The 21592-nt window shown below is 42.0% G+C and overlaps 1 protein-coding gene across 5 annotated transcripts in view; it reads left to right on the top strand.

The window, feature by feature from the left end:
* The first annotated feature begins 299 nt into the window (after nucleotides 1-299).
* Nucleotides 300-21592, top strand: part of ZC3H8 (zinc finger CCCH-type containing 8) — a 36872-nt gene continuing 15579 nt past the window's right edge. The window contains exons 1-5 of one of the 5 annotated variants that reach the window (XM_059659174.1): nucleotides 301-489; nucleotides 5085-5175; nucleotides 11600-11831; nucleotides 12994-13127; nucleotides 19723-19960. In XM_059659174.1, coding sequence (XP_059515157.1) covers nucleotides 398-489; nucleotides 5085-5175; nucleotides 11600-11831; nucleotides 12994-13127; nucleotides 19723-19960 — 787 coding nt within the window. In that variant the 5' untranslated portion in view covers nucleotides 301-397. Of the gene's footprint in view, nucleotides 490-5084; nucleotides 5176-11599; nucleotides 11838-12993; nucleotides 13128-19722; nucleotides 19961-21592 lie in introns of all 5 variants that reach the window. The other 4 variants (XM_059659173.1, XM_059659172.1, XM_059659176.1 and 1 more) reach the window with 4 other exon arrangements.

Raw genomic sequence — 21592 nt, 5'->3', positions numbered from 1 at the left:
AGCACCTGTAGTACGGACGCGTCCTGGGTTCCATTGAGCATTAAGTGGGCTGAATGTGAAACATGCCTGATACTAAGCGAGCATTAAATCAATGTTTCTTTTTAGAAACACTGGGGTTTCGATCCAGAGAAGAACCCTAAGGACCGAGCCTAAACACTATAGCAAATATTTGAGATAACGGGTCGCCAGGTGAAATGAGAAGCATAGATTAGGGCGGTGCCTGCGCGGAGGTAGGTAGTTAAGAGCGCGCCTGCGCACTGGGGCAAGGAGCGCGTGCGCAGAGGGGCGGGCGGCGCATGCGTAGGCTGCCTGGGGGCCCCGGCAGCCCCTCCTTCCTCTCCTCTCTCCGCTCCCGCGGTGGTTGTCACTCGGTAGCTGCGGGACTCTGGACAGGAGGATGGATTTCGAGAATCTTTTCTCCAAACCCCCCAACCCGGCCCTGGGCAGGAAACCGGTCACGGACTCCGACGTCATGGATTCCGACGACAGGTGACGCCCGTGTTTTGCTGCCCCGAGCGCCGGGGTCCCAGCGGGTTCCGCCCCCTCTCGCGTCCTGGACGCCAGGTCGCGGGGGACGTGGAGCGCGCGGGAAGCTCGGACATGGTGCGATGGTGCGGGGCGGGCGCGCTGGTGGAAGGAGGAGGTGCGGGGCTCGATCGGGGCGAGGGTGCGCCGAGAAGCTCCCCCTTCTCCCAGCGGGACTAGAGCACGTGTGAGCTCCTAGAAGACAGAGGTCATCTGTCATTTCTCACCGACACGTGCTAGGCGCTTTTTTTGGTAGAAAATATGAAACCGTTAGCTCGCCAAGCGGTGGAGTATGAGTGAATAGTCTGTTCTTATTCCACTGATCAGGATCGAAAGACCCGAAAAACCATCATAAAGCAGCAAAGACCTTTTGGATATATTTCCTTTATGTTGAAACGGGAAATGAGGCCGCTGGCCAAATGGCTCTAACTCTTTTCATTCTCGGAGACGTGGTTAGTGTAGTTTTTTTTTACACCCAGATATTCAATGACTCTTTTCCTTGTGACTTTGAAATGCTAAAAACCCACCTTTTCTTCTAAACCTGTATCTTTGCCCCAGTTTCCCTAGGCCAAAACCATAACACAGCCTTTATCCCTTTATTTCTCGTATCAACTATAAGTCATACTATGGTTGACTTTACCTCCATATCACTAAAATCTTTTCACGTCTCTCCGTCTCACATACCTTAATTGGAAGTTCTGTATTGCTTTAATTCAGGCTACCATCAAGAGCTTTCCTATGGTGCTTTACATAAAATGTCATTTAATCTTCACAGCCTTTAAAATATCCTTGTTTTTGTAGATGAGAAAGTTGAGGCACAGAGAGAATAAATAACTTGCCAAGATTACACAGTGTAAGTGGCAAAACTAGGATTAAGTTACTTAGATAAGTTTTCCTCTAGGACCCATGATCTCATCCCCATGTTTCTAAGGCACAATTGGCTAAAGTAAGACCTATAAATATTGAAAAGAGAAAAAGATACTAATTACTTGCAGATGATAGGATCATCTACAAAGAAAAAGAACAGGAATCAATAAACTTAAAATACGTAAGAAAAATCAGCAAGATAAATAATCACAAAAAAGACAGTAGCAACCTGTAAAAAACCAATAGCAGCCATCAGTTTGAAAATTTTACTGAACTACTTTTATGTCATCCTTTTATGACACGGACTTTTGCCAAAATGTCAGGTGAAGATGGTATTGCAATATGGTTATGGTGAGTGTGAACTATTACTCGTTTATATCCTTTGCCCATCCTTCTCTTTGAAAATTTAGGATCTCTAGTAAGCAGATATTTTACCCCAATTTGTTATTTGTCTTTTGACTTTGCCTATGGCATTATTTTCTATGCATAAAGGTTTTTGTCTGTTTTAAAAGCAGTCAAGTGAATCAATCTTTTATGGTTTCTGGAGTTGTTGTTTTTTTACTAGTAACTTTATTATGGAATTACTCATTTATTGAGTACCAGCTATGTACAAGACATTATTCTAGGCCCTGGGGACATAGTAATAAATAAAATATATTTTTTAAAAGTCTCGTACTCGTGAGATTTCTATTCTTGGGGCACAGGCAATATGTAAATATACAGTCCTCAAGTAATGTCATTTCATTCAACGTTGTTTCATTCTAAGGTCCATGAGATTCTGTAGGAACCCAACTCCTGTGTATATCAGTTAGCCTCTGGTAAAATTGATTACATTATATGCTTCACTGCAGTTCCAAGAGCCTATGGATGATATACCGTACTAGAGGCCCGGTGCACTGGAGGGGGGGGGGGGTCCTCAGCCCAGCCTGCACCCTCTCCAATCTGGGACCCCTCAGGGGATGTCTGACTGCTGGGTTAGGCCTGATCCCAGGGATTGGGCCTAAACCGGCAGTCGGACATCCCTCTCGCAATCCGGGACCGTTGGCACCTAACTGCTCACCTGCTTGCTGGTCTGATCCCCCTAACTGCTCTCCCCTGCCAGGCTGATCCCCCTAACTGCCCTCCCCTGCTGGCCTGATCGCCCCTAACTGCCTCTGCCTCGACTCCGCCACCATGGCTTTGTCCGGAAGGATGTCTGGAAGGTTGTCCAGAAGATGTCCGGTCTAATTAGCATATTACCCTTTTATTAGTATAGATAGATGGTATTGTAGGTGATGATAAATGACATAAAAATGAAAGAGTGTTAGTTGGATAGAAGGGAGAATGTATGATGGAAAGGATGTAGATATTTTAAAGAAGGTGGTTAAGGGAAGCCTTATATATTAACATTAATGAGTAATAGTTCAGTAAGAACCTGAAGGAAGTGAGGGAGGTTGATATCTCGCTGGAGAATGTTCCATATAAAGGTCCTGAAGTGCAGGAGCTTGGTGTGATTGGATGGTGGGAACTAAGTGGCCAGAATGACAATTGGAGTGGGGTAAGAGTAGTCAGACTTGAGTGCTATTGGGTAGGATGGGGGAGGCAGATCATGCAGGGACTTGTAGGTGCCATAAGAAGGATTTCGGCTTCTACCCTAAATATGGTAAGAGGCCATTGGAGGGTTTTCAGCAGAGAGTGACAGTTTAGTGGGGTCATTCTGCTTATGGAGAGAGTAGAATGTGGGGGGCAAGAGCTTGCATCATAGTATTAGTGGTAAGAAGTGGTCAAATATAGATAAAATGTTGAAGATAAACTGGATGTCTTCATGGTTTGGATGAGGGACATGGGAGGAGTCAAGGACAACATCAAGGTTTTTGGGAGGTATCATTAGAAGATTGGAGTTGCAGTTTAAGATAGCAGGAGTTCATTTTTGAATATATTACCGTAAGGTTATATCTAGTAGACACCAGGTAGATATGGTGAATAGGGGGTTGGCTCTGCCTGCCAGCGTTCCAATCTCAGCTCCACCATTTACTAGATTTGTGACAAGTTGCATAAGCTTTCTGTAATTCAGTTCTCTCATCTGTAAAATAGCTTTTTAAGCAGTAGCATGTATGTTATAGGGTTGTTGCGATGATGTGTATGGGACAGTGTCCGGGCACAGAGTAATCATAATGCAAGTGTTTGCTGCTGCTGTAGTTACTATTGTCGTCAGTATTCTGCCCAAGGATAGATTACTTCCTGCTCCCCATGATTCATTACTGAAAAGTAGAGCAATAAAGATCCACAGGATTTGGTTTGTTGGCTCTTATTTCTGTAAAAGGCTAAAACATGGTAACTTATCTGATGGGTGTAACTCTGAAGCTCTGAATGGGGAGAGATCAGTGATAAACTGTTGGATTGGGTATAGCTGTGAAGCCTGAACTCCTGTAACTTGGAAAGAAGCACAAAGCCACTATTCACATTCTTGTAACATGTTGCTTTGAGTATGTACAGGTGCTTAGTCCTTGCCTTTATCTGGCATGTAACACATATTTGAAGCTTTATTCAGTAGTCACTACTTTCTGAGACAAAATTGTGTTTAATGCCCTGTATCTATACCATCAACCATTATTTAGGTTTGTTTATGAACTAGAGGCCTGTTGCACGAAGAAATTCGTGCAATAGGCCTTCCTTCCCCTGGCTGCTAGCTCCGGATTTCCTCTGGCACCTGGGACCCAGGCCTTTGCTTCGGCTGCAGCGGAGAAGCCAAGCCTTTTCAGTCATCTTCAGTCTTCACTCGGGCCGGAGCCTTCAGTCTTAGTTCCATGCCTGGATATGCAAATTAACCACCATCTTTGTTGGGCTGATTTGCATACTCATCTTGATTGGCTGGTGGGCGTAGCGGAGTGACACTAATTTGCATGTTTCTCTTTTATTAGTGTAGATTTTATTGGCTTCTTTGTTCACCAGTTTTTTGTATTCCTGTCTTTATCTTTCTTGGGTTCACTTTTAGTTTTGCTGAAATACCCTCAACTAACTTTACTTGATGATGTGCATGCATGCCAACTTCTCAGTCCTTTTGAGTATGAAAACAACTTCCTTTTTCATCTTCCACTTGAATATAAGTTTGGGCTCTCCTGACCTGAGAAGGCACCCTGAATTCTACCTGAAATACTTCTCCCTTGCACTCATTCCTCTTTGTTTGCTAACTCTTGCATGTCTTGGGTTCAGAAAGCCTCTGGCACCTAAATCTAGGTTATTTCATATATATATACCTGTACTTACATCATATTGAAATTGCTTCCCTTCTTTCTCCCAAACAGATAGAAAGTTCTCAGAAGGCAAGAACAAGGTCTGTTTTACTCATTGTTGTATCCTAGGATTTAAGGCCCAGAGCCTGTATGCTGAATATGGTAGATACTCAGCATTTGTTGAATGAATTGAATGAGAATGAATGGATAAATTAAAAACCTGCTAATACTTGAGCTAATGTTTGAGGTTATGTAATCTAAAATTCCAGCTTTATTTTTTACTCAAACATGTTTGCCATTTACTACTTATAATTTTGTACATAATTTTCTGGAAAGAAGGGTAGTTGGAGTAGGATTTGAATTTGGAATTTCTTTGAGGGCAAGTTGAAGATAAGCCAAAGCCGTGGATTTTAATGCTGTGGATGAACCCTTTTCAGGTTTAAAAAAATCCTCTTGTGTTATTTCATATTTTTGCTACAGAATCGATGATGAAATAGATGATACAGAAGTTGAAGAAACACAAGAAGAGAAAATAAAAGTAAAAGTGGAGTGTGAGCATATTTCCAAAAAAGTAAGATTAAGTTGGCATATCGAAATAACAGCACAATAATTGATTTTGCGGACCTTGATTTAACGGCCTTTGGATTTAATGGACAAAATTTCTGGTCCATATGTCATCTGAAAATTAATATCCTGTTAATTTTAAAATGTTTTAACCAAGATTTGCTTATAATTAAATTAACTGGTTATTTTTTTTATTAATTCACTGTTATTTAAAAAAAATTTTAGCAAATAAGCAATATGTTGGAAAACACTGTAGAAATTTCGCCAACATAAATAAATATTACATATCTACAACTATAGTTTACATATTTAAATCCAAGAGTCACTGCTTGTAGCCAATGTTTGGCCATGATTAGAATGTGATCACACCTTATTGCACATGTAATTTGCTCTGCTTTTGAGTGGTGTCACTTTCTGCCATAGTATTAACTCATGATGTGGGATGTTCCCCTGTGCACTAAGCCATGCCCAGCCATGTGCATTTGTTTGCTCATGGTAACTGGTGAATGCATACATTTAATCAATTTAAAATTAGAGTACAGTGGGGCCTTGACTTACAAGTGTGCCGACTAATGAGTTTTTTTGAGATACGAGCCGTCTCTCGGCCGATTTTTTGCTTTGAGTTGCAAGCTCAAAAAAATTCGGGTTACAAGCCAGCTTCAGATACCCCACCACTAGTTGGTGCAGCGAACGTCACAGTGATTTGACATACGAGTAATTTGAGTTATGAGCTCCGTCATGGAACGAATTAAACTCGTAAGTCAAGGCCCCACTGTAATACTTTTCTGTGAAATTAAACTTTTCATACTTAATTTTAATTGCACAAATGTGTCTACATAAGTAAAAACAGGTAAACTAATTTGTCAATTATTTAATATATGAATTCGTAAAACATACTTTATTATATAACAGACTTTCAGCTTTAACAGACACCCCCTCACCTGAATTAGTCTGCTATATTGAGGTTTTACTGTAATGGATATGAGAAATTTTTTAGAGATCCTGTTTGTCTCATTTTAGTTAGCATTTGAGACACAGTTACTTATATCAAACCCAGTTACACTTTTTAAAAAATTTATCCTTTAAGGGCTTTGTCATTTAACATGAACTATTTTTAGTGCATTGCATTTATTTTTTCTATTTCTGAAATGGGTTGTAAAGTATTTCAAAATTTTCTTCTCATATTAGATCTAAATTTTAAGGATATTGAATTGCTAATGTAACTAACCTTAGTGATTTAAAGCTTAAAGCTTCTATTCATTTGCTAGGACTGCCATAACAAAGTACCTGGCTGGTATTCTCAATGGTTAGAGCGTCATCCTGTGCATCGAAGGGTCACAGGTTTAAATCCCAGTCAGTGCACATACTCAGGTTCAGGTTCAATCCCCTGTCTGGGCCTGGATGTGAGGCAACCTGTCGATGTTTCTCTCTCTCCCTCTCCTTTCCTCTGTCTCTATAATAAATGAAAAACATATTCTCATTTTTAAAAAGTACCACAAACTGGGTAACTTAAAAAGTAGAAATTTGTTGACTCAAGCTTCTGGAGGCTAAAAGTCTGAGATCAAGGTGTCGGCTGTGAAAGGGAATCTGTTCCAGGCCTTTCCCATAACTTCTCGTGGTTTGCTGGCATCTTTGGGTGGCCAGCTTGGCTTCCAGAGCATTGCCTGGATCTTTACCTACCTGTTTGAATGGTGTTCTCCCTGTGTGCATGTCTGTGTCTAAATTTCTCCTTTTCATAAGGACACTGGTTTTAAAGGATGATAGCCCACCCTAATACCTCATTTTAATTATACATACAATGCCCTGTTTCCAAACAGTCACATTCTAAGGTACTGAGTGTTAGGAGTTCAATGTAAGAATTTGGGAGGACACAACCAGTAACAAAGCCAATATCTGCTCTTCCTTTGCCTCTTTTTCTCTTTTGAACTATTTTTTTAATTATTAATTTTAGCACATTACAAAAGAATGGGTTTTAGTTGGCAAGGAGACTTTACAGACACAAATAGACTATCCTGCAATACTCTTTACTTAGGTTTGTACAAGGCTATAAGACAGGAAATACAGCAGGTACAGCATCTTCAGCACCTCAGGAAGACTCTTGGCTACCCAAGGACTTCTTTTGCTTTGCTATAGACGAGGGCCAAGATTGACAGGGAGAAGTTACAGCTTGGATTGCCTACAATTTTTTTCTACTATTTTAGTCATTTGGGTCCGATACTTCATGCCCATTTAAAGTCCTCTAATCCATGTATAACACTATACAGGAGATAGGCAGGTACAACATTCTAGGATTATTTTAAGTGGTTTCCAGGAAATAGTACTATGAAAAGATAGACACGTAGATTATTCCCAAGGAGGCTTGCTTTAGCCCAGGCTCTTTACTCACAAGTGTGTAGAATGTGAATGTATCCCAGCTGATCAAAAAGAGAGCACCCACGTCAGCACATTGGAAGTCAAGAATGATCATTACCATCAGAGCCTCTGGTGCCTCCCTTCTCAGCCACCCTCCTTATTTCTTCCTAGAGGTACAGTCCTAACTTATGTACTAATCACTTCCTTGCTCTTCTTTACAGTTTTACTAATGCTGTCATCCATAAGAATACAGTTTGTTCTTGCCCGTTTTTGTACTTTATAGAAATAAGATAGTGCCATGGATGTTCTTTTTCTTAACATTATATGATTCATAGATATTATGGTGTATACTTGTTTGCTTGCTGTCTTAGCTGCATAGTGTTCCATTATTTGAACATATTAGATCTGTTGTTGGTAGACTTTTGGTTTGATTCTCATTTTTGGAGATTATGGGCAATGCTGCTACTACATTTTCACTTGTATCCTGCTGCACGTGTTCAGTGGTCCCCTTTACCTACAATTTTGCTTTCAGTTACCCATGGTCAGCCATGGTCCAAAAATATTAAATGGAAAATTCCAGAAAGAAACAATTCTTAAGTTTTAAATTGCACGCTGTTCTGAGTAGCATGATGAGATCTCAGGCCATCCCGCTCCATTCTGCCCAGGATGTGAAGCGTCTCTTTGTCCAGCTTATCCACACTGTGTGTAGACACTTCCTGCCTGTTGATTACTTGGTAGCCATTTCGGTTATCAGATCGATTGTTGTGGTATCACAGTGCTTGTGTTCAAGTGATCTTTATTTTACTTAATAACGGCCCCAAAGTGCAAGGGTAGTGATGCTGGCAATTCGGATGTGTCAAAGAAAAGCCGGAGGTGCTTCCTTCCAGTGAAAAGGTATGAGTACAGTACAATAAGGTATTTAGAGAGAGAGATCACATTCATAAAACGTTTTTATAGCAAGTATGTTGGTACAATTGTTTATTTTATTAGTTATTGTTGTTCACATTTTACTGTGCCTAATTTATAAATTAAACTTTAGCACCAGATAGGCAGGTACCACATTCTAGGATTATCACACGTATATATTAGTATATGTATATACTAGTATTAGTATAGGAAAAACAGTATATATGGAGTTTGATACTATCTGCAGTTTCGGGCATCCAGTGGGGGTCTTGGAATGAATAAGTAGGAACAACTCTACTCTGCATGTACATAGGAGTGGAACTGCTGGGTCTTCAAGCATCTTTACCTTTACCATAATGGCAACCTGCATTCCAAAGGGGTTCTGACTTTTATTTAAGGGACTGTATTTCTACTGCTCCACACTTGATATATATATATATATATTTTAAATATATTTTATTGATTTTCCACAGAAAGGAAAGGAGAGGGATAGAGAGTCAGAAACATCGATGAGAGAGAAACATCGATCAGCTGCCTCTTGCACACCCTCCGCTGGGGATGTGCCCGCAACCAAGGTACATGCCCTTGACCGGAATCGAACCCGGGACCCCTCAGTCCGCAGGCTGACGTTCTATCCACTGAGCCAAACCGGTCAGGGCCACACTTGATATTTTTATCTTTCTAATTTTTTGCCATCTGATGAGGTATCTCATTGCAATTTACTTTGTATTTTCTTGATTGCTGTTGAGATGGAGCATCTTTCCATATGTTTGTACATTTGGATTTCCCTTTGTGTGTGTGTGTGTGTGTGTGTGTGTGTGTGTGTGTGTGCGCGCCTATTCAAGTCTTTCTGTCCTTTTTTAAATTGGTTTGTCTGAATGTTTATATCTTCATTTATAGTTCTTTATTCTGGATATAAAGGGTTTTTTCCCTTCATTGTGGATTATGTATTGCAGATATCTGCACATTTTCTGATTTTCTTTCCACTCAATGACTCTATTGATGAAAAGCTTATAATTTTAATGTATTCAAATTTATTAATTTTTCCCTATATAGTTACTGCTTTATTTAAATATCCTGAGTAAAAATATTTTCCTACAGTGTCTTTATTGTTTTGCCTTTCACACTTAAGTTTATAATCACCAGGATTGATTTTTGTGAACACTAATAGGTGCAGAGAACAACAAATTTTGTTTTACTTTTTATTTTTGTTATCATATGCAATTGTTCTGGCATCATTCGCTGAGGAGAAAGGACTGCCTTTGCTCCCATAGGCCTGCAGTGTCACCATTGTCAAAAATCAAGTGCTCATGTTCAGACGGGTCTGTTTCTGGACTATTCTCTTCCACTGGCTTATTTGTCTATTGTCTATTCTGTCCCTTAAGACCTCACTCTGTTAATTACTACAACTTTATAATGAGTTTGTATATCTTCTTTGTGTCTTGGCTAGTCTTAGCTTTTTAGATTTCCATATAAGTTTTAGGAGCAGTTTGTCAAGTTCCACAGAAAATCCTGGTGGGAAATTTATTGGGAATGCATTGAATCTAGATCATTTGAGGGAAAATTGACACCTTTAGAACATTGAGTTTCTCAATCTTTGAGTCCTCTTTAATTTCTCTCTAACAGTGTTTTATAATTTTCTTGGTAGATGTCTTACATCTTACACTTTTTTGTGTTAGATTTATTGCTATATCTTTGGTGAGGCTGTTGTCAATGACATCTTTTTTTATGTTGGTTTCTTTTTAAACTAAATATATTTTTATTGATTTCAGTGATGAAGGGAGAGGGAGAGAGAGATAGAAACATCAATTATGATAATCATTGATCGGCTGCCTCCTGCACGCCCCCTACTGGGGATCAAGCCCTCAACCCAGGCATGTGCCCTTGACCAGAATCAAACCCAGAATCCTTCATTCTGCAGGCCAATGCTCTGAGCCAAACCAGCTAGGGCTTATGTAGGTTTCTTATTTGGCTGGCATATGTAGGAATGTATGGGATTAAACCTTTGAGTACTTGTTAGCTTTTCAGGAAATATCTTGAATTTATCCTCATAGTTGATAGCTAATTTAGCCACAGCTGAGCAACCATAGATTATAGATGATGAATGAATGCGTGTGCCTGTGTTCCAGCAAAACTTTATTTACAAAAACAGGAGGCCAGGCCAGTGTTTGCCAATTCCTGACCAGAAGTTCTGTTTGTAAGTTTTTTGTATGGTGTTAGTTGGAAAAGGGTGCTCTTTCTTGAGGATGTGGAGATGAACTTGGTGGCCTGAAGACTGTTGGATTGGTTGGTAGTCTTGTCTGGTGTAATGAAGATAAAGTGTGCATTGAGGCCCTTGTCAGGTTAGGAAACTTTCTCAGTTTCTTTGGATTCTTCAAGCAGAAGTAAATTCATTTTCTAGGCTTGCGGTTGGCAGACCTTTAAATTGGAAAAAGAATAGGCTTTGGTGTCTATGATATATCTTAGTGTAGTACATTTTTAATTGGGCCATTACAGTTTACTTTTATGAAATCATGAGTTACTGAATTAAACCATTTGGAAGTATAGTCAATATGAAGGGAGAAATAAAATGTGAACTATAATACTGTAATTTTTTTAATACAAGAATTCTCTGTTTCCTTTTAAAAAATATGTTATTATTGATTTCAGAGAGGAAGGGAGAGGAAGAGAGAGAGAGATAGAGATATCAATGATGAGAGAGAATCATTGATCAGCTGCCTCCTGCACACCCCCTACTGGGGATCGAGCCTGCAACCCAGGCCTGTGCCTTGACTGAGAATCGAACCATGACCTCCTGGTTCAATGCTCAACCACTGAGCCACAGCACCTGGGCGATTTTTTTTTTAATCAAAAAGTTAAAATTTGGGCTTTTACTCTCTTAATTCAGCAAAGTACATAGCGTATACAAATTAAGAATCTTCCCTCAAATTACCTTTAAGGATGGCTGTGTCATGCTGGTTTTTTGTTTTTGTTTTTACGTTGTTTTGTATTTGTTTTTTAAATCTGGAAAATTTCAAATACCTGAAAATGAAAAGAATAGTATATGATCCCCCATGTATCCATCACCTAATCTCAGCAATGATCAGTTTATGGTCAGTCATTGTTTCTTCTTTATAACCACATAGTTTTGAAGCATGCTAGGTTTTTTAAATTGAAATTTTAATTTTACTTAGTTTAGGCACTTTGGAAACTCTACAACATCACCAGAGAATTTGCTACATAGAAAATCAAGAAGTAAGGACTATGATGTATACACTGATAATGTCTGCAATCAGGAACCAGAAGATAATTTTGCTAAAGAGCTTCAACAGAATATACAAGCCAAAGAAATGGCAAATGCTGCTCAGTCCTTACTGTCTCATAAAGAATCCATGAAGAAAGAGGAAGCAAAGTGTACACAGAAAGGTAAAGGTAAAACTATTTTATCATTTAAGGTCTATCTAGAGGAGCAATCACTTTGTTCATGACTTGGGGGGTGGGGGTTCACCTGCATTTTATGATAAGAGTAGAGGCCCAGTGCACGAAATTTGTGCATGGGTAGGTTCCCTATGCCTGGCCGGCCATCAGCGCTGATCCGGTTCCCCGCCTCACCACCTCCAACTTCCCAGCCTCCTCCTTCCCTCGCTCCCTTAGCGCCCCGTCACCACTGCCTGCTGGTCACCCGCCATGTTCCGCGCCACACCCTGGTGGTCAGCGCACATCATAGCGAGTGATTGAACTCCTGGTCGAACTCCCGAGGGGACACTTTCCATAATAGCCTTTTATATATATAGAAGATCATGATTTATATGGATCTTTACTCCAGATATGAGACACTCTTCAACACCTGGCCACTTAGTATACTATACAGTGCTCACTGAGTTTGTAGGAGGAGCTGGGAGTTCAGGAGGGTTATCAAAGGCCATGACTACTTTGAAAGGGAGAATGCTAAATCCCAGCCTCTGCATGTAAAAGGGACAAGATATACCTGTTTGTATTGCTGTCAGCTGAAGATGAATTGACTCAATGTCAGGGATGGTGGTGTGTCAGACTAATTTCACGTATGTATTCTTTTAGATGTCTTAGTTTCAGGTGTACAGCTTAGTGATTAGTCAGTTATATAACTGTAAGGTGAGTTACATAAATACGTCCAGTACCCATCTGACCCCATACATAGTTATTACAGTATCATTGTGTAAATGCAATACTTGATCCTCATTTACTGCCTCCCCCCTTAAAATGCTTTTCTGTTTCATATGGGTCATAGATGAGTTCAATCTGTATGAAACGTTTTCAGTGGAAAATCTGATAGTAATCTACACAGTCAGTTTAAACATTTGACGTTTTACTGTTATAGTGTTATGGTAGTTCCTAATTAGATTCCTCATATCCTGAACACTTCAGAAGGATCTGGCTTGTGGCTAGACCGGGGACCGAACCTGCAGTGTAGGTATGTGCCCTGACTAGGAATCAAACCTGAGACCCTTTGGTGTACTGGGCGACGTTCCAAACAACTGAGCCACACAATAGCAGCCAGTGCTGCTGTTGTGCTTTTATATCATCATTAAAGTTAATTTTCTGTTTTCAGATGTTAAACAAAAAAATAAAAACTTTAAAGCTGCCCATAAGAATGGTAAACAGAAGAAAATGAAGCGGAAATGGCCCGGCACTGCAGACAAGGGATCATATGCATCACTGAGGAACAGTGGCTCACAAGGACAGGTAAAAGGACCATTTCTGCCTTACCCTCAGTGACAAGGCACAAAATGAGGGTTATCAGTAGTGAAATCTCCGACAGCAGTGGGCTACACGTTCTCGCTCACACAGGAGCTGCCAGCACCCCCTTTAAGCCCTCATGCTGTACTGTTGCCACGCATATATGCACCTCAGTATTCCCTTCATTTGGTTTACATTGACTTGATTTTTGAGTGTTGTGCAGTCAGTGTATATGGATTGACAGACGGGTAATGGGGAAAAATACAATAATCATGAGCATGTTTCAAAGGCCAGAGAGTCTTACAAAGTTTCTGCTGTTGCAGTCCCTGGTCTACTGGGTCTAGACCAGCCATGGACAAACTACGGCCTGCGGGCCGGATCCGGCCCGTTTGAAATGAATAAAACTATTGAGAAAAAAGACCGTACCCTTTTATGTAATGATGTTTACTTTGAATTTATGTTTGTTCACACAAACACTCCATCCATGCTTTTGTTCCGGCCCTCCGGTCCAGTTTAAGAACCCATTGTGGCCCTCGAGTCAAAAAGTTTGCCCACCCCTGCTCTAGACTCCCTCTAGAAATCCTATATAATAAAAACCTAATATGCAAATTGACCAAATGGCGCAATGACCAGCAGAATGACCGGTCGCTATGACGTGCACTGACCACCAGGGGGCATGCGTTCAATGCACGAGCTGCCCCCAGCCTGCAGCCCCCAGCCCAGCCCAGGCAGGTGGCAGTGGGGGCCCCCTGATCACCGTGCCTGTCACCCCACTTGGCCCTGATCACTGGCCAGGCCTGGGGACCCTATTCGTACATGAATTTCTTGCACTGGGCCTCTAGTTAAAAATGAATATATCTGAGCATTGGCCTTACCACCCTCCCCTACCCTCCTCTTAGTTTGATTTTGCTTGTAGAAGTTCTGTACATGTAATCAGGGTGGGACAATAAATGACTCCTCTGGACTCGGCCTTTCTGAGGGCTTCTGAACTGGCGCAACTATTTTTATCAGGTTTGTCCACAGGGACATGTGCTAAATTACTAGGAATACTAAATTTGTATACCAGTGGTCAGCAAACTGCGGCTTGCGAGCCACACATGGCTCTTTGGCCCCTTGAGTGTGGCTCTTCCACAAAATACCATGTGCAGGCGCGCACATACAGTGCGATTGAAATTTTGTAGCCCATGCGCAGAAGTCGGTATTTTGTGCAAGAGCCACACTCAAGGGGCCATAGAGCTATATGTGGCTCTGGAGCCACAGTTTGCTGACCACTGGTCTATACTAATAAAAGGGTAATATGCTAATTAGACCAGACATCTTTTGGACATCCTTCAGGACAAAGCCATGGTGGCAGGGGCCGAGGCAGAGGCGGTTAGGGGTGATCAGGCCGGCAGGGGAGAGCAGTTAGGGGCTTTCAGGTCGGCAGGGGAGAGCAGTTAGGGGTGATCAGGCTGGCAAGGGGAAGCACTTAGGTGTGATCACACCGGCAGGGTAGCATTTAAGGGTGATCAGGCAGGCAGGCAGAGGTGGTTAGGGGTGATCAGGCAGGCAAGTGAGAAGTTAGGGGTGATCAGGCAGGCAGGCAGAGGGGCTTGGGGCGATCTGGCAAGCAGATGAGCAGTTAGGGGCAATCAGGCAGGCAGGCAAGCAGTTAGGGGTGATCAGACAGGCGGAGTGGTTAGGAAGGATTAGGCAGGCAGGCGAGCGGTTAGGGCAATCAGGCAGGCAGGTGAGTGGTTAGGGAGGATTAGGCAAGCAGGCAGAGGTGGTTAGGGGCGATCAGGCAGGCATGCAGAGTGGTTAGCAGTGATCAGGCAGGCAGGCAGAGTGGTTAGGGGCGAGCAGTCAGGCAGGTAGGCGAGCGGTTAGGAGCCAGTGGTCCTGGATTGCAAGAGGGTGCAGGCTGGACTGAGGGACCCCCTGACCCCCCTCTCCCTGTACACTAATTGCGTGCACCGGGCCTCTAGTCAAGTTATAACTGTCACTGAAATGTATGGTGCACTGAGGTGTTCCCAAATGCCAGAATGTAGAGGACTTACTCTGAGGTCTTATTACCCACCTAAGGAGTCCTGGCTTTTATCAGGCATTGTATTCAATTTCTTCGGAGAACAGCCCTCTCTTTTGCCCAGGGTAAACTTCTCTTTAATTGTGTTCTGATGAGGGGTGGGCAGAGAGAACTTGTTATAATAGCTTTGTTTGTTTCCGTGTAGAATTTTAATTTGTCCTCAGTTATGGCCTTATTTCTCAGACTCCACCTAAGCCGAGCCTCCAGCTTAAAACCTGCTTTTCATTTATAAAAAATCTGCCAAGAACCTGTTGAATTCTCTCAATTAACTTCATGCCCTCCTTCTGTACTTTATTTCTGTGGAATGTCAGGAAGCCATACTAGTTCAGTAAACCATCCTGAATCAAAAGCAGGAAATTTTTTTACTTAAAACTGCTTTATTTAGACTCCTTTACAAAAAGGGGGGGAAACAAAGTTTTACTGTCATGTTTGTGTGCATTCTAAATTATGTAGAGAACAGCAAACATCAAAGCAGTGAGTTTATAGCTAGTTGTGTGAAGGAGAGTATTAAGGCAGTAATTTGTATTTTGGGTTATTTCATTGCCCTCTGAAAAGAATCATATCAACTAGTAATACTCATCTCTAATATTATTAAAACAGGCTCTCCAAGGGCAGCTGCCAGCCCTGGGCTTCTGCTACAGTGGGTACCTATGATTGCAGCTGTCATTTCAGAACAGCTCCAGCAGCAGTTAGAAAAGCATTCCTGCAAATAAAGTTACCCTGATTAAAGAGAACCGGGCAGGTCTTCCTTCTTGTCATCAGGACTGCCACCTCCTCTGTCACCAAAGCTGTGAATTATGGGAAAAAGGATAGGCTTTGGTAGCTATGATATATCTTAGTGTAGTGCATTTTAAAAAATTTTTTAAAAATATATTTTATTGGTTTTTTTACAGAGAGGAAGGGAGAGGGATAGAGAGTTAGAAACATCGTTGAGAGAGAAACATTGATCAGCTGCCTCCTGCACGCCCCCTACTGGGGATGTGCCGGCAACCAAGGTACATGCCCCGACCAGAATCGAACCTAGGACCCTTCAGTCCACAGGCCGAGACTCTATCCACTGAGCCAACCCGTTAGGGCAGTGTAGTGCATTTTTAATTGGGCCATTGCCATTGTCCTGGTTTTATTTATATTCCTAAGTCATCTCATCTTTTTCTTTAATACAAGAAAATCAAATACGTTATTACTTGCAATAGAAGGGGTCTGCTGCAGTACTGTAGGCCTGTATGTTTTGTGCAAAGGGGGCATTTAGTCACTCATTTGGATTATTGTAATTATAATTCACATACACTGAATGGAATTTTATCTGTGTGTTTGACTGAGCTAAACTTGGGAGCTATGGCATATTGAATGATTTTTTGGTTCTCTAAATAAAAATTAAAGAACAGAACCATGGTAAACACAATCATTACAAGACTGAGCCAACTTTTTCATAACGGACCAGATAGTGCATCTTTTCGACTTTGTGAGCCATATTGTCTCTGCCACCACTAAGCAGCCATAGATTATAGATGATGAATGAATGGGTGTGCCTGTGTTCCAGCAGAACTTTATTTACAAAAACAGGAGTCCAGGCCAGTGTTTGGCAATTCCTGACCAGAAGTTCCGTTTGTAAGTTTTTTGTATGGTGTTAGTTGGAAAAGGGTGCTCTTTCTTGAGGATGTGGAGATGAACTTGGTGGCCTGAAGACTGTTGGATTGGTTGGTAGTCTTGTCTGGTGTAATGAAGATAAAGTGTGCATTGAGGCCCTTGTCAGGCTAGGAAACTTTCTCAGTTTCTTTGGATTCTTCAAGCAGAAGTAAATTCATTTTCTAGGCTTGCGGTTGGCAGACCTTTAAATTGGAAAAAGAATAGGCTTTGGTGTCTATGATATATCTTAGTGTAGTACATTTTTAATTGGGCCATTACAGTTTACTTTTATGAAATCATGAGTTATGAATTAAACCATTTGGAAGTATAGTCAATATGAAGGGAGAAATAAAATGTGAACTATAATACTGTAATTTTTTTAATACAAGAATTCTCTGTTTCCTTTTAAAAAATATGTTATTATTGATTTCAGAGAGGAAGGGAGAGGAAGAGAGAGAGAGCTAGAGATATCAATGATGAGAATCATTGATCAGCTGCCTCCTGCACGCCCCCTACTGGGGATCGAGCCTGCAACCCAGGCCTGTGCCTTGACTGAGAATCGAACCATGACCTCCTAGTTCAAAGCTCAACCACTGAGCCACAGCACCTGGGCAATTTTTTTTTTTTTTTTAGTCAAAAGTTAAAATTTGGGTATTTACTTTCTTTTTTTTTTTTTTTTTTAATTGAATCTTTATTGTTCAGATTATTACATTTGTTCCTCTTTTTTTCCCCCCCATAACTCCCCTCCTCCCAGTTCCCGCCCCACCCTCCGCCCTCACTCCCCACCCACTGTCCTCATCCATAGGTGCACGATTTTTGTCCAGTCTCTTCCCGCATCTCCCACGCCCCTTTCCCCCCCAAGAATAGTCAGTCCATTCCCTTTCTATGTCCCTGATTCTATTATAATCACCAGTTCATTCTGTTCATCAGATTATTTATTCACTTGATTCTTAGATTCACTTGTTGATAGATGCATATTTGTTGTTCATAATTTGTATCTTTACCTTTTTCTTCCTCTTCCTCTTCTTAAAGGATACCTTTCAGCATTTCATATAATCCTGGTTTGGTGGTGATGAACTCCTTTAGCTTTTCCTTATCTGTGAAGCTCTTTATCTGACCTTCAGTTCTGAATGATAGCTTTGCTGGATAAAGTAATCTTGGTTGTAGGTTCTTGGTATTCATCACTTTGAATATTTCTTGCCACTCCCTTCTGGCCTGCAAAGTTTCTGTTGAGAAATCAGCTGACAGTCGTATGGGTATTCCCTTGTAGGTAACTGAGTTTCTTTCTCTTGCTGTTTTTAAGATTCTCTCTTTATCTTTTGCTCTTGGCATTTTAATTATGGTGTGTCTTGGTGTGGTCCTCTTTGGATTCCTTTTGTTTGGGGTTCTCCGCGCTTCTTGGACCTGTAAGTCCATTTCTTTCACCAGGTGGGGGAAGTTTTCTGTCATTATTTCTTCAAATAGGTTTTCAATATCTTGCTCTCTCTCATCTTCTGGCACCCCTATAATTCTGATGTTGGTACGCTTGAAGCTGTCCCAGAGGCTCCTTACACTATCCTCGCATTTTTGGATTCTTTTTTCATTTTGCTTTTCCGGTTGGATGTTTTTTGCTTCCTCGCATTTCAAATCATTGACTTGATTCTTGCGCTCCTCTGGTCTGCTGTCGGGCGTCTGTATAATATTCGTTATTTCAGTCCGTGTATGCTTAATTTCTAGTTGGTTCCCCAATATAAGATCGAGGGTCTTATTAGTTTTCGTGTAGATCTCATTAACTTTATCGGCAGCTTCTAAACAGTTCTTGAGAGACCTTAAAAGTGTGGTTCTGAACTCTATATCTTCCATTGACAATTTTGTCCTGTTTCTTTGTCTCCGCATTTTGTTATGCTTCCTTGGTGCACCCCCTTCTGGTCTTTGTTCGCAGTCTTATAGTTAAATCTTGATTGTTGTAGCTAATCCCAGGGAGGATTTGACCTCCAGGCCAAGTGGCTATGAGAATCAGCTGTGTCAGCAGTGAGAGAACTTCTGTCCTCTAGGGAGGTGCTAATCTAGCCTTTGCCTGAGGCTATCCGGCAAATGCCTCTGTGCAGGGCTTGGGCGGGGCCGGTCGCACAGGATCAACAGTGTGGGCCGGAGAGAGCAGTTATGGCGGCTCTCAGTCCTGTCCCCAGGGGCTCTGCCTCTCTGAGTCCCAGCACCCGCTGCAAAGCTTGGAGAGAAAGCTGCACTCGCTCTGACCGAAGCCAGACAGTCCCGCTTCTCCCGTTTGAGTCTGGGTCCCTAAAGACTTGCCTGGATCTGGAGCTCAGAGTCTTCGACTCCCTCCCGATTGAAAACGCCAACCACGCCCTCCGCCGCCAGCCCGCATCGCACACTCCGCACCTCAGAATTTGACTTCAGCACTGCGCCTCCTCTGAGTGTCCGTGTGCGTTTCTCTTTCCTCCTAGTTGTAGGACTTCCACTCATCCAGCGTTCCTGTGGTTCTGGGTGCTGTCCCTTCCGTTTTTTGGTTTCACTTTTGAAGTAGTTGTTCAAAGCAGCAAACTCCGGCGTTAACCTATGCCGCCATCTTGGTTCAAGTTCTGTCTCCTAAGTTCTGTGTTCTCAGTTCTCGGTATTTACTTTCTTAATTCAGCAAAGTACATAGAGTATACAAATTAAGAATCTTCCCTCAAATTACCTTTAAGGATGGCTGTGTCATGCTGGCTTTTTGTTTTTGTTTTTTGTTTTGTTTTGTTTTTTAATTCTGGAAAACTTCAAATACCTGAGAATGGAAAGGGTAGTATATCTCCCATGTATCCATCACCTAACCTCAGTAATGATCAGTTTATGGTTAGTCATTGTTTCTTCTTTATAACCACATAGTTTTGAAGCATGCTAGGTTTTTTAAATTAAAATTTTAATTTTACTTAGTTTAGGCACTTTGGAAACTCTACAACATCACCAAAGAATTTGCTATATAGAAAATCAAGAAGTAAGGACTATGATGTATACACTGATAATATCTGCAATCAGGAACCAGAAGATAATTTTGCTAAAGAGCTTCAACAATATATACAAGCCAGAGAAATGGCAAAAGCTGCTCAGTCCTTATTGTCTCATAAAGAATCCATGAAGAAAGAGGAAACAGAGTGTACACAGGAAGGTAAAGGTAAAACTATTTTATCATTTAAAGTCTATCTAGAGGAGCAATCACTTTGTTCATGACTTGGAGGGTGGGGGTTCTACTGCATTTTAAGATAAGAGTAGGGACCTGGTGCACGAAAATTCGTGCACTGGGAGTGGGTCCCTCAGCCCGACCTGCACCCTGTCTAATCTGGGAGCCCTCAAGGGAGCCCTTGCCAATCTGGGAGTTTCTGTCTGTCTTTGTAATCATATGAGTGAGTTGTCTGAGACCCCCAACCCAGTTTGGTTTGTTGCTCACAGAATAATAGAGGCATTTTTTTTTGCTTTGCTTCATTGGTGGAGATTTCCTGGAAGTTTTAGGATATCTTTCCTTTAATTTTTCCTAGACACTCTGATATTACTTATGTCTCTCACCTTTGCTTTCCCTCCACCCCCCACCACAACAGTAACTTGCTCCAGGCTCACTTTGCTCTAGTGTCTAGGACAGTGATGGCGAACCTATGACACGCGTGTCAGAGGTGACACGCAAACTCATTTTTTGGGTTGATTTTTCTTTGTTAAATGGCATTTAAATATATAAAATAAATATCAAAAATATAAGTCTTTGTTTTACTGTGGTTGCAAATATCAAAAAATTTCTATATGTGACATGGCACCAGAGTTAAGTTAGGGTTTTTCAAAATACTGACACGCCGAGCTCAAAAGGTTCGCCATCACCAGTCTGGGAGATCAGTCTGCCACCAGAACTACGATTCCCAGCATTCCTGGTGCTCCCCATGCTCTGGGCTTCCGGTCCTGGGGCTGCCACCAGAACTATTCCCAGAATTCCTGGTGCTCCCCACGCTCTTAGTTTGCCCTTCCTGCTCTGTCTCTGTACCACGGCCTCCCACTCTTCCAAGTCCTCCAAGCCGCCAGCTCTCCCTCTCCGCTCTCCGCCTGGCAGCTTGAGAGCCAAGTTCGCCAAGCAGCTCTACTCTCAGCCGGCTCTCCCACTCTGCTCTCCGCCCAGTGGCTAGGGGGGGCGACCAAGGGAGCCACATCCCCCCAGGCTGCTGGCTCTCCTGCTCTGCTTTCTGCCTGGCACCTGTGTATGCAAATAAACCTGCCATCTTTGCTGGGTTTATTTGCATACTCACTCCTGATTGGTGAGCATAGTGGAGGGACGGTCAATTTACATGTTTCTCTTTTATAATATAGGACTAGAGGCACAGTGCACGAAATTCGTGCATGGGTAGGTTCCCTAGTCCTGGCTGGTGATCAGGGCCAATCAGATTCCCTGCCTCACCGCCTCCAACCTCCCAGCCTCCTACTTCCCTTGCTCCTTCAGTGCCCCATCACCACCGCCTGCTGGTCACCCACCATGTTCCATGCCACCCCCTGGTAGTCAGCACTCATCATAGCGAGTGATCGAACTCCTGGTCGAACTCCCGAGGGGACACTTTGCATAATAGCCTTTTATATATATAGAAGATCATATTTTATATGGTCTTTACTACAGATGTGAGACACCCTTCAACACCTGGCCACTCAGTTTACAGTGCTCACTGAGTTTGCAGGAGGAGCTGGGAGTTCAGGAGGGTTATCAAAGGCCATGACTACTTTGAAAGGGAGAATGCTAAATCCCAGCCTCTGCATGTAAAAGGGACAAGATATACCT

The sequence above is a fragment of the Myotis daubentonii genome, chromosome 12 (genome assembly GCF_963259705.1).
Source record: "Myotis daubentonii chromosome 12, mMyoDau2.1, whole genome shotgun sequence".
Lineage (NCBI taxonomy): Eukaryota > Metazoa > Chordata > Mammalia > Chiroptera > Vespertilionidae > Myotis > Myotis daubentonii.
This window is presented reverse-complemented; position numbering and strand designations above follow the sequence as displayed.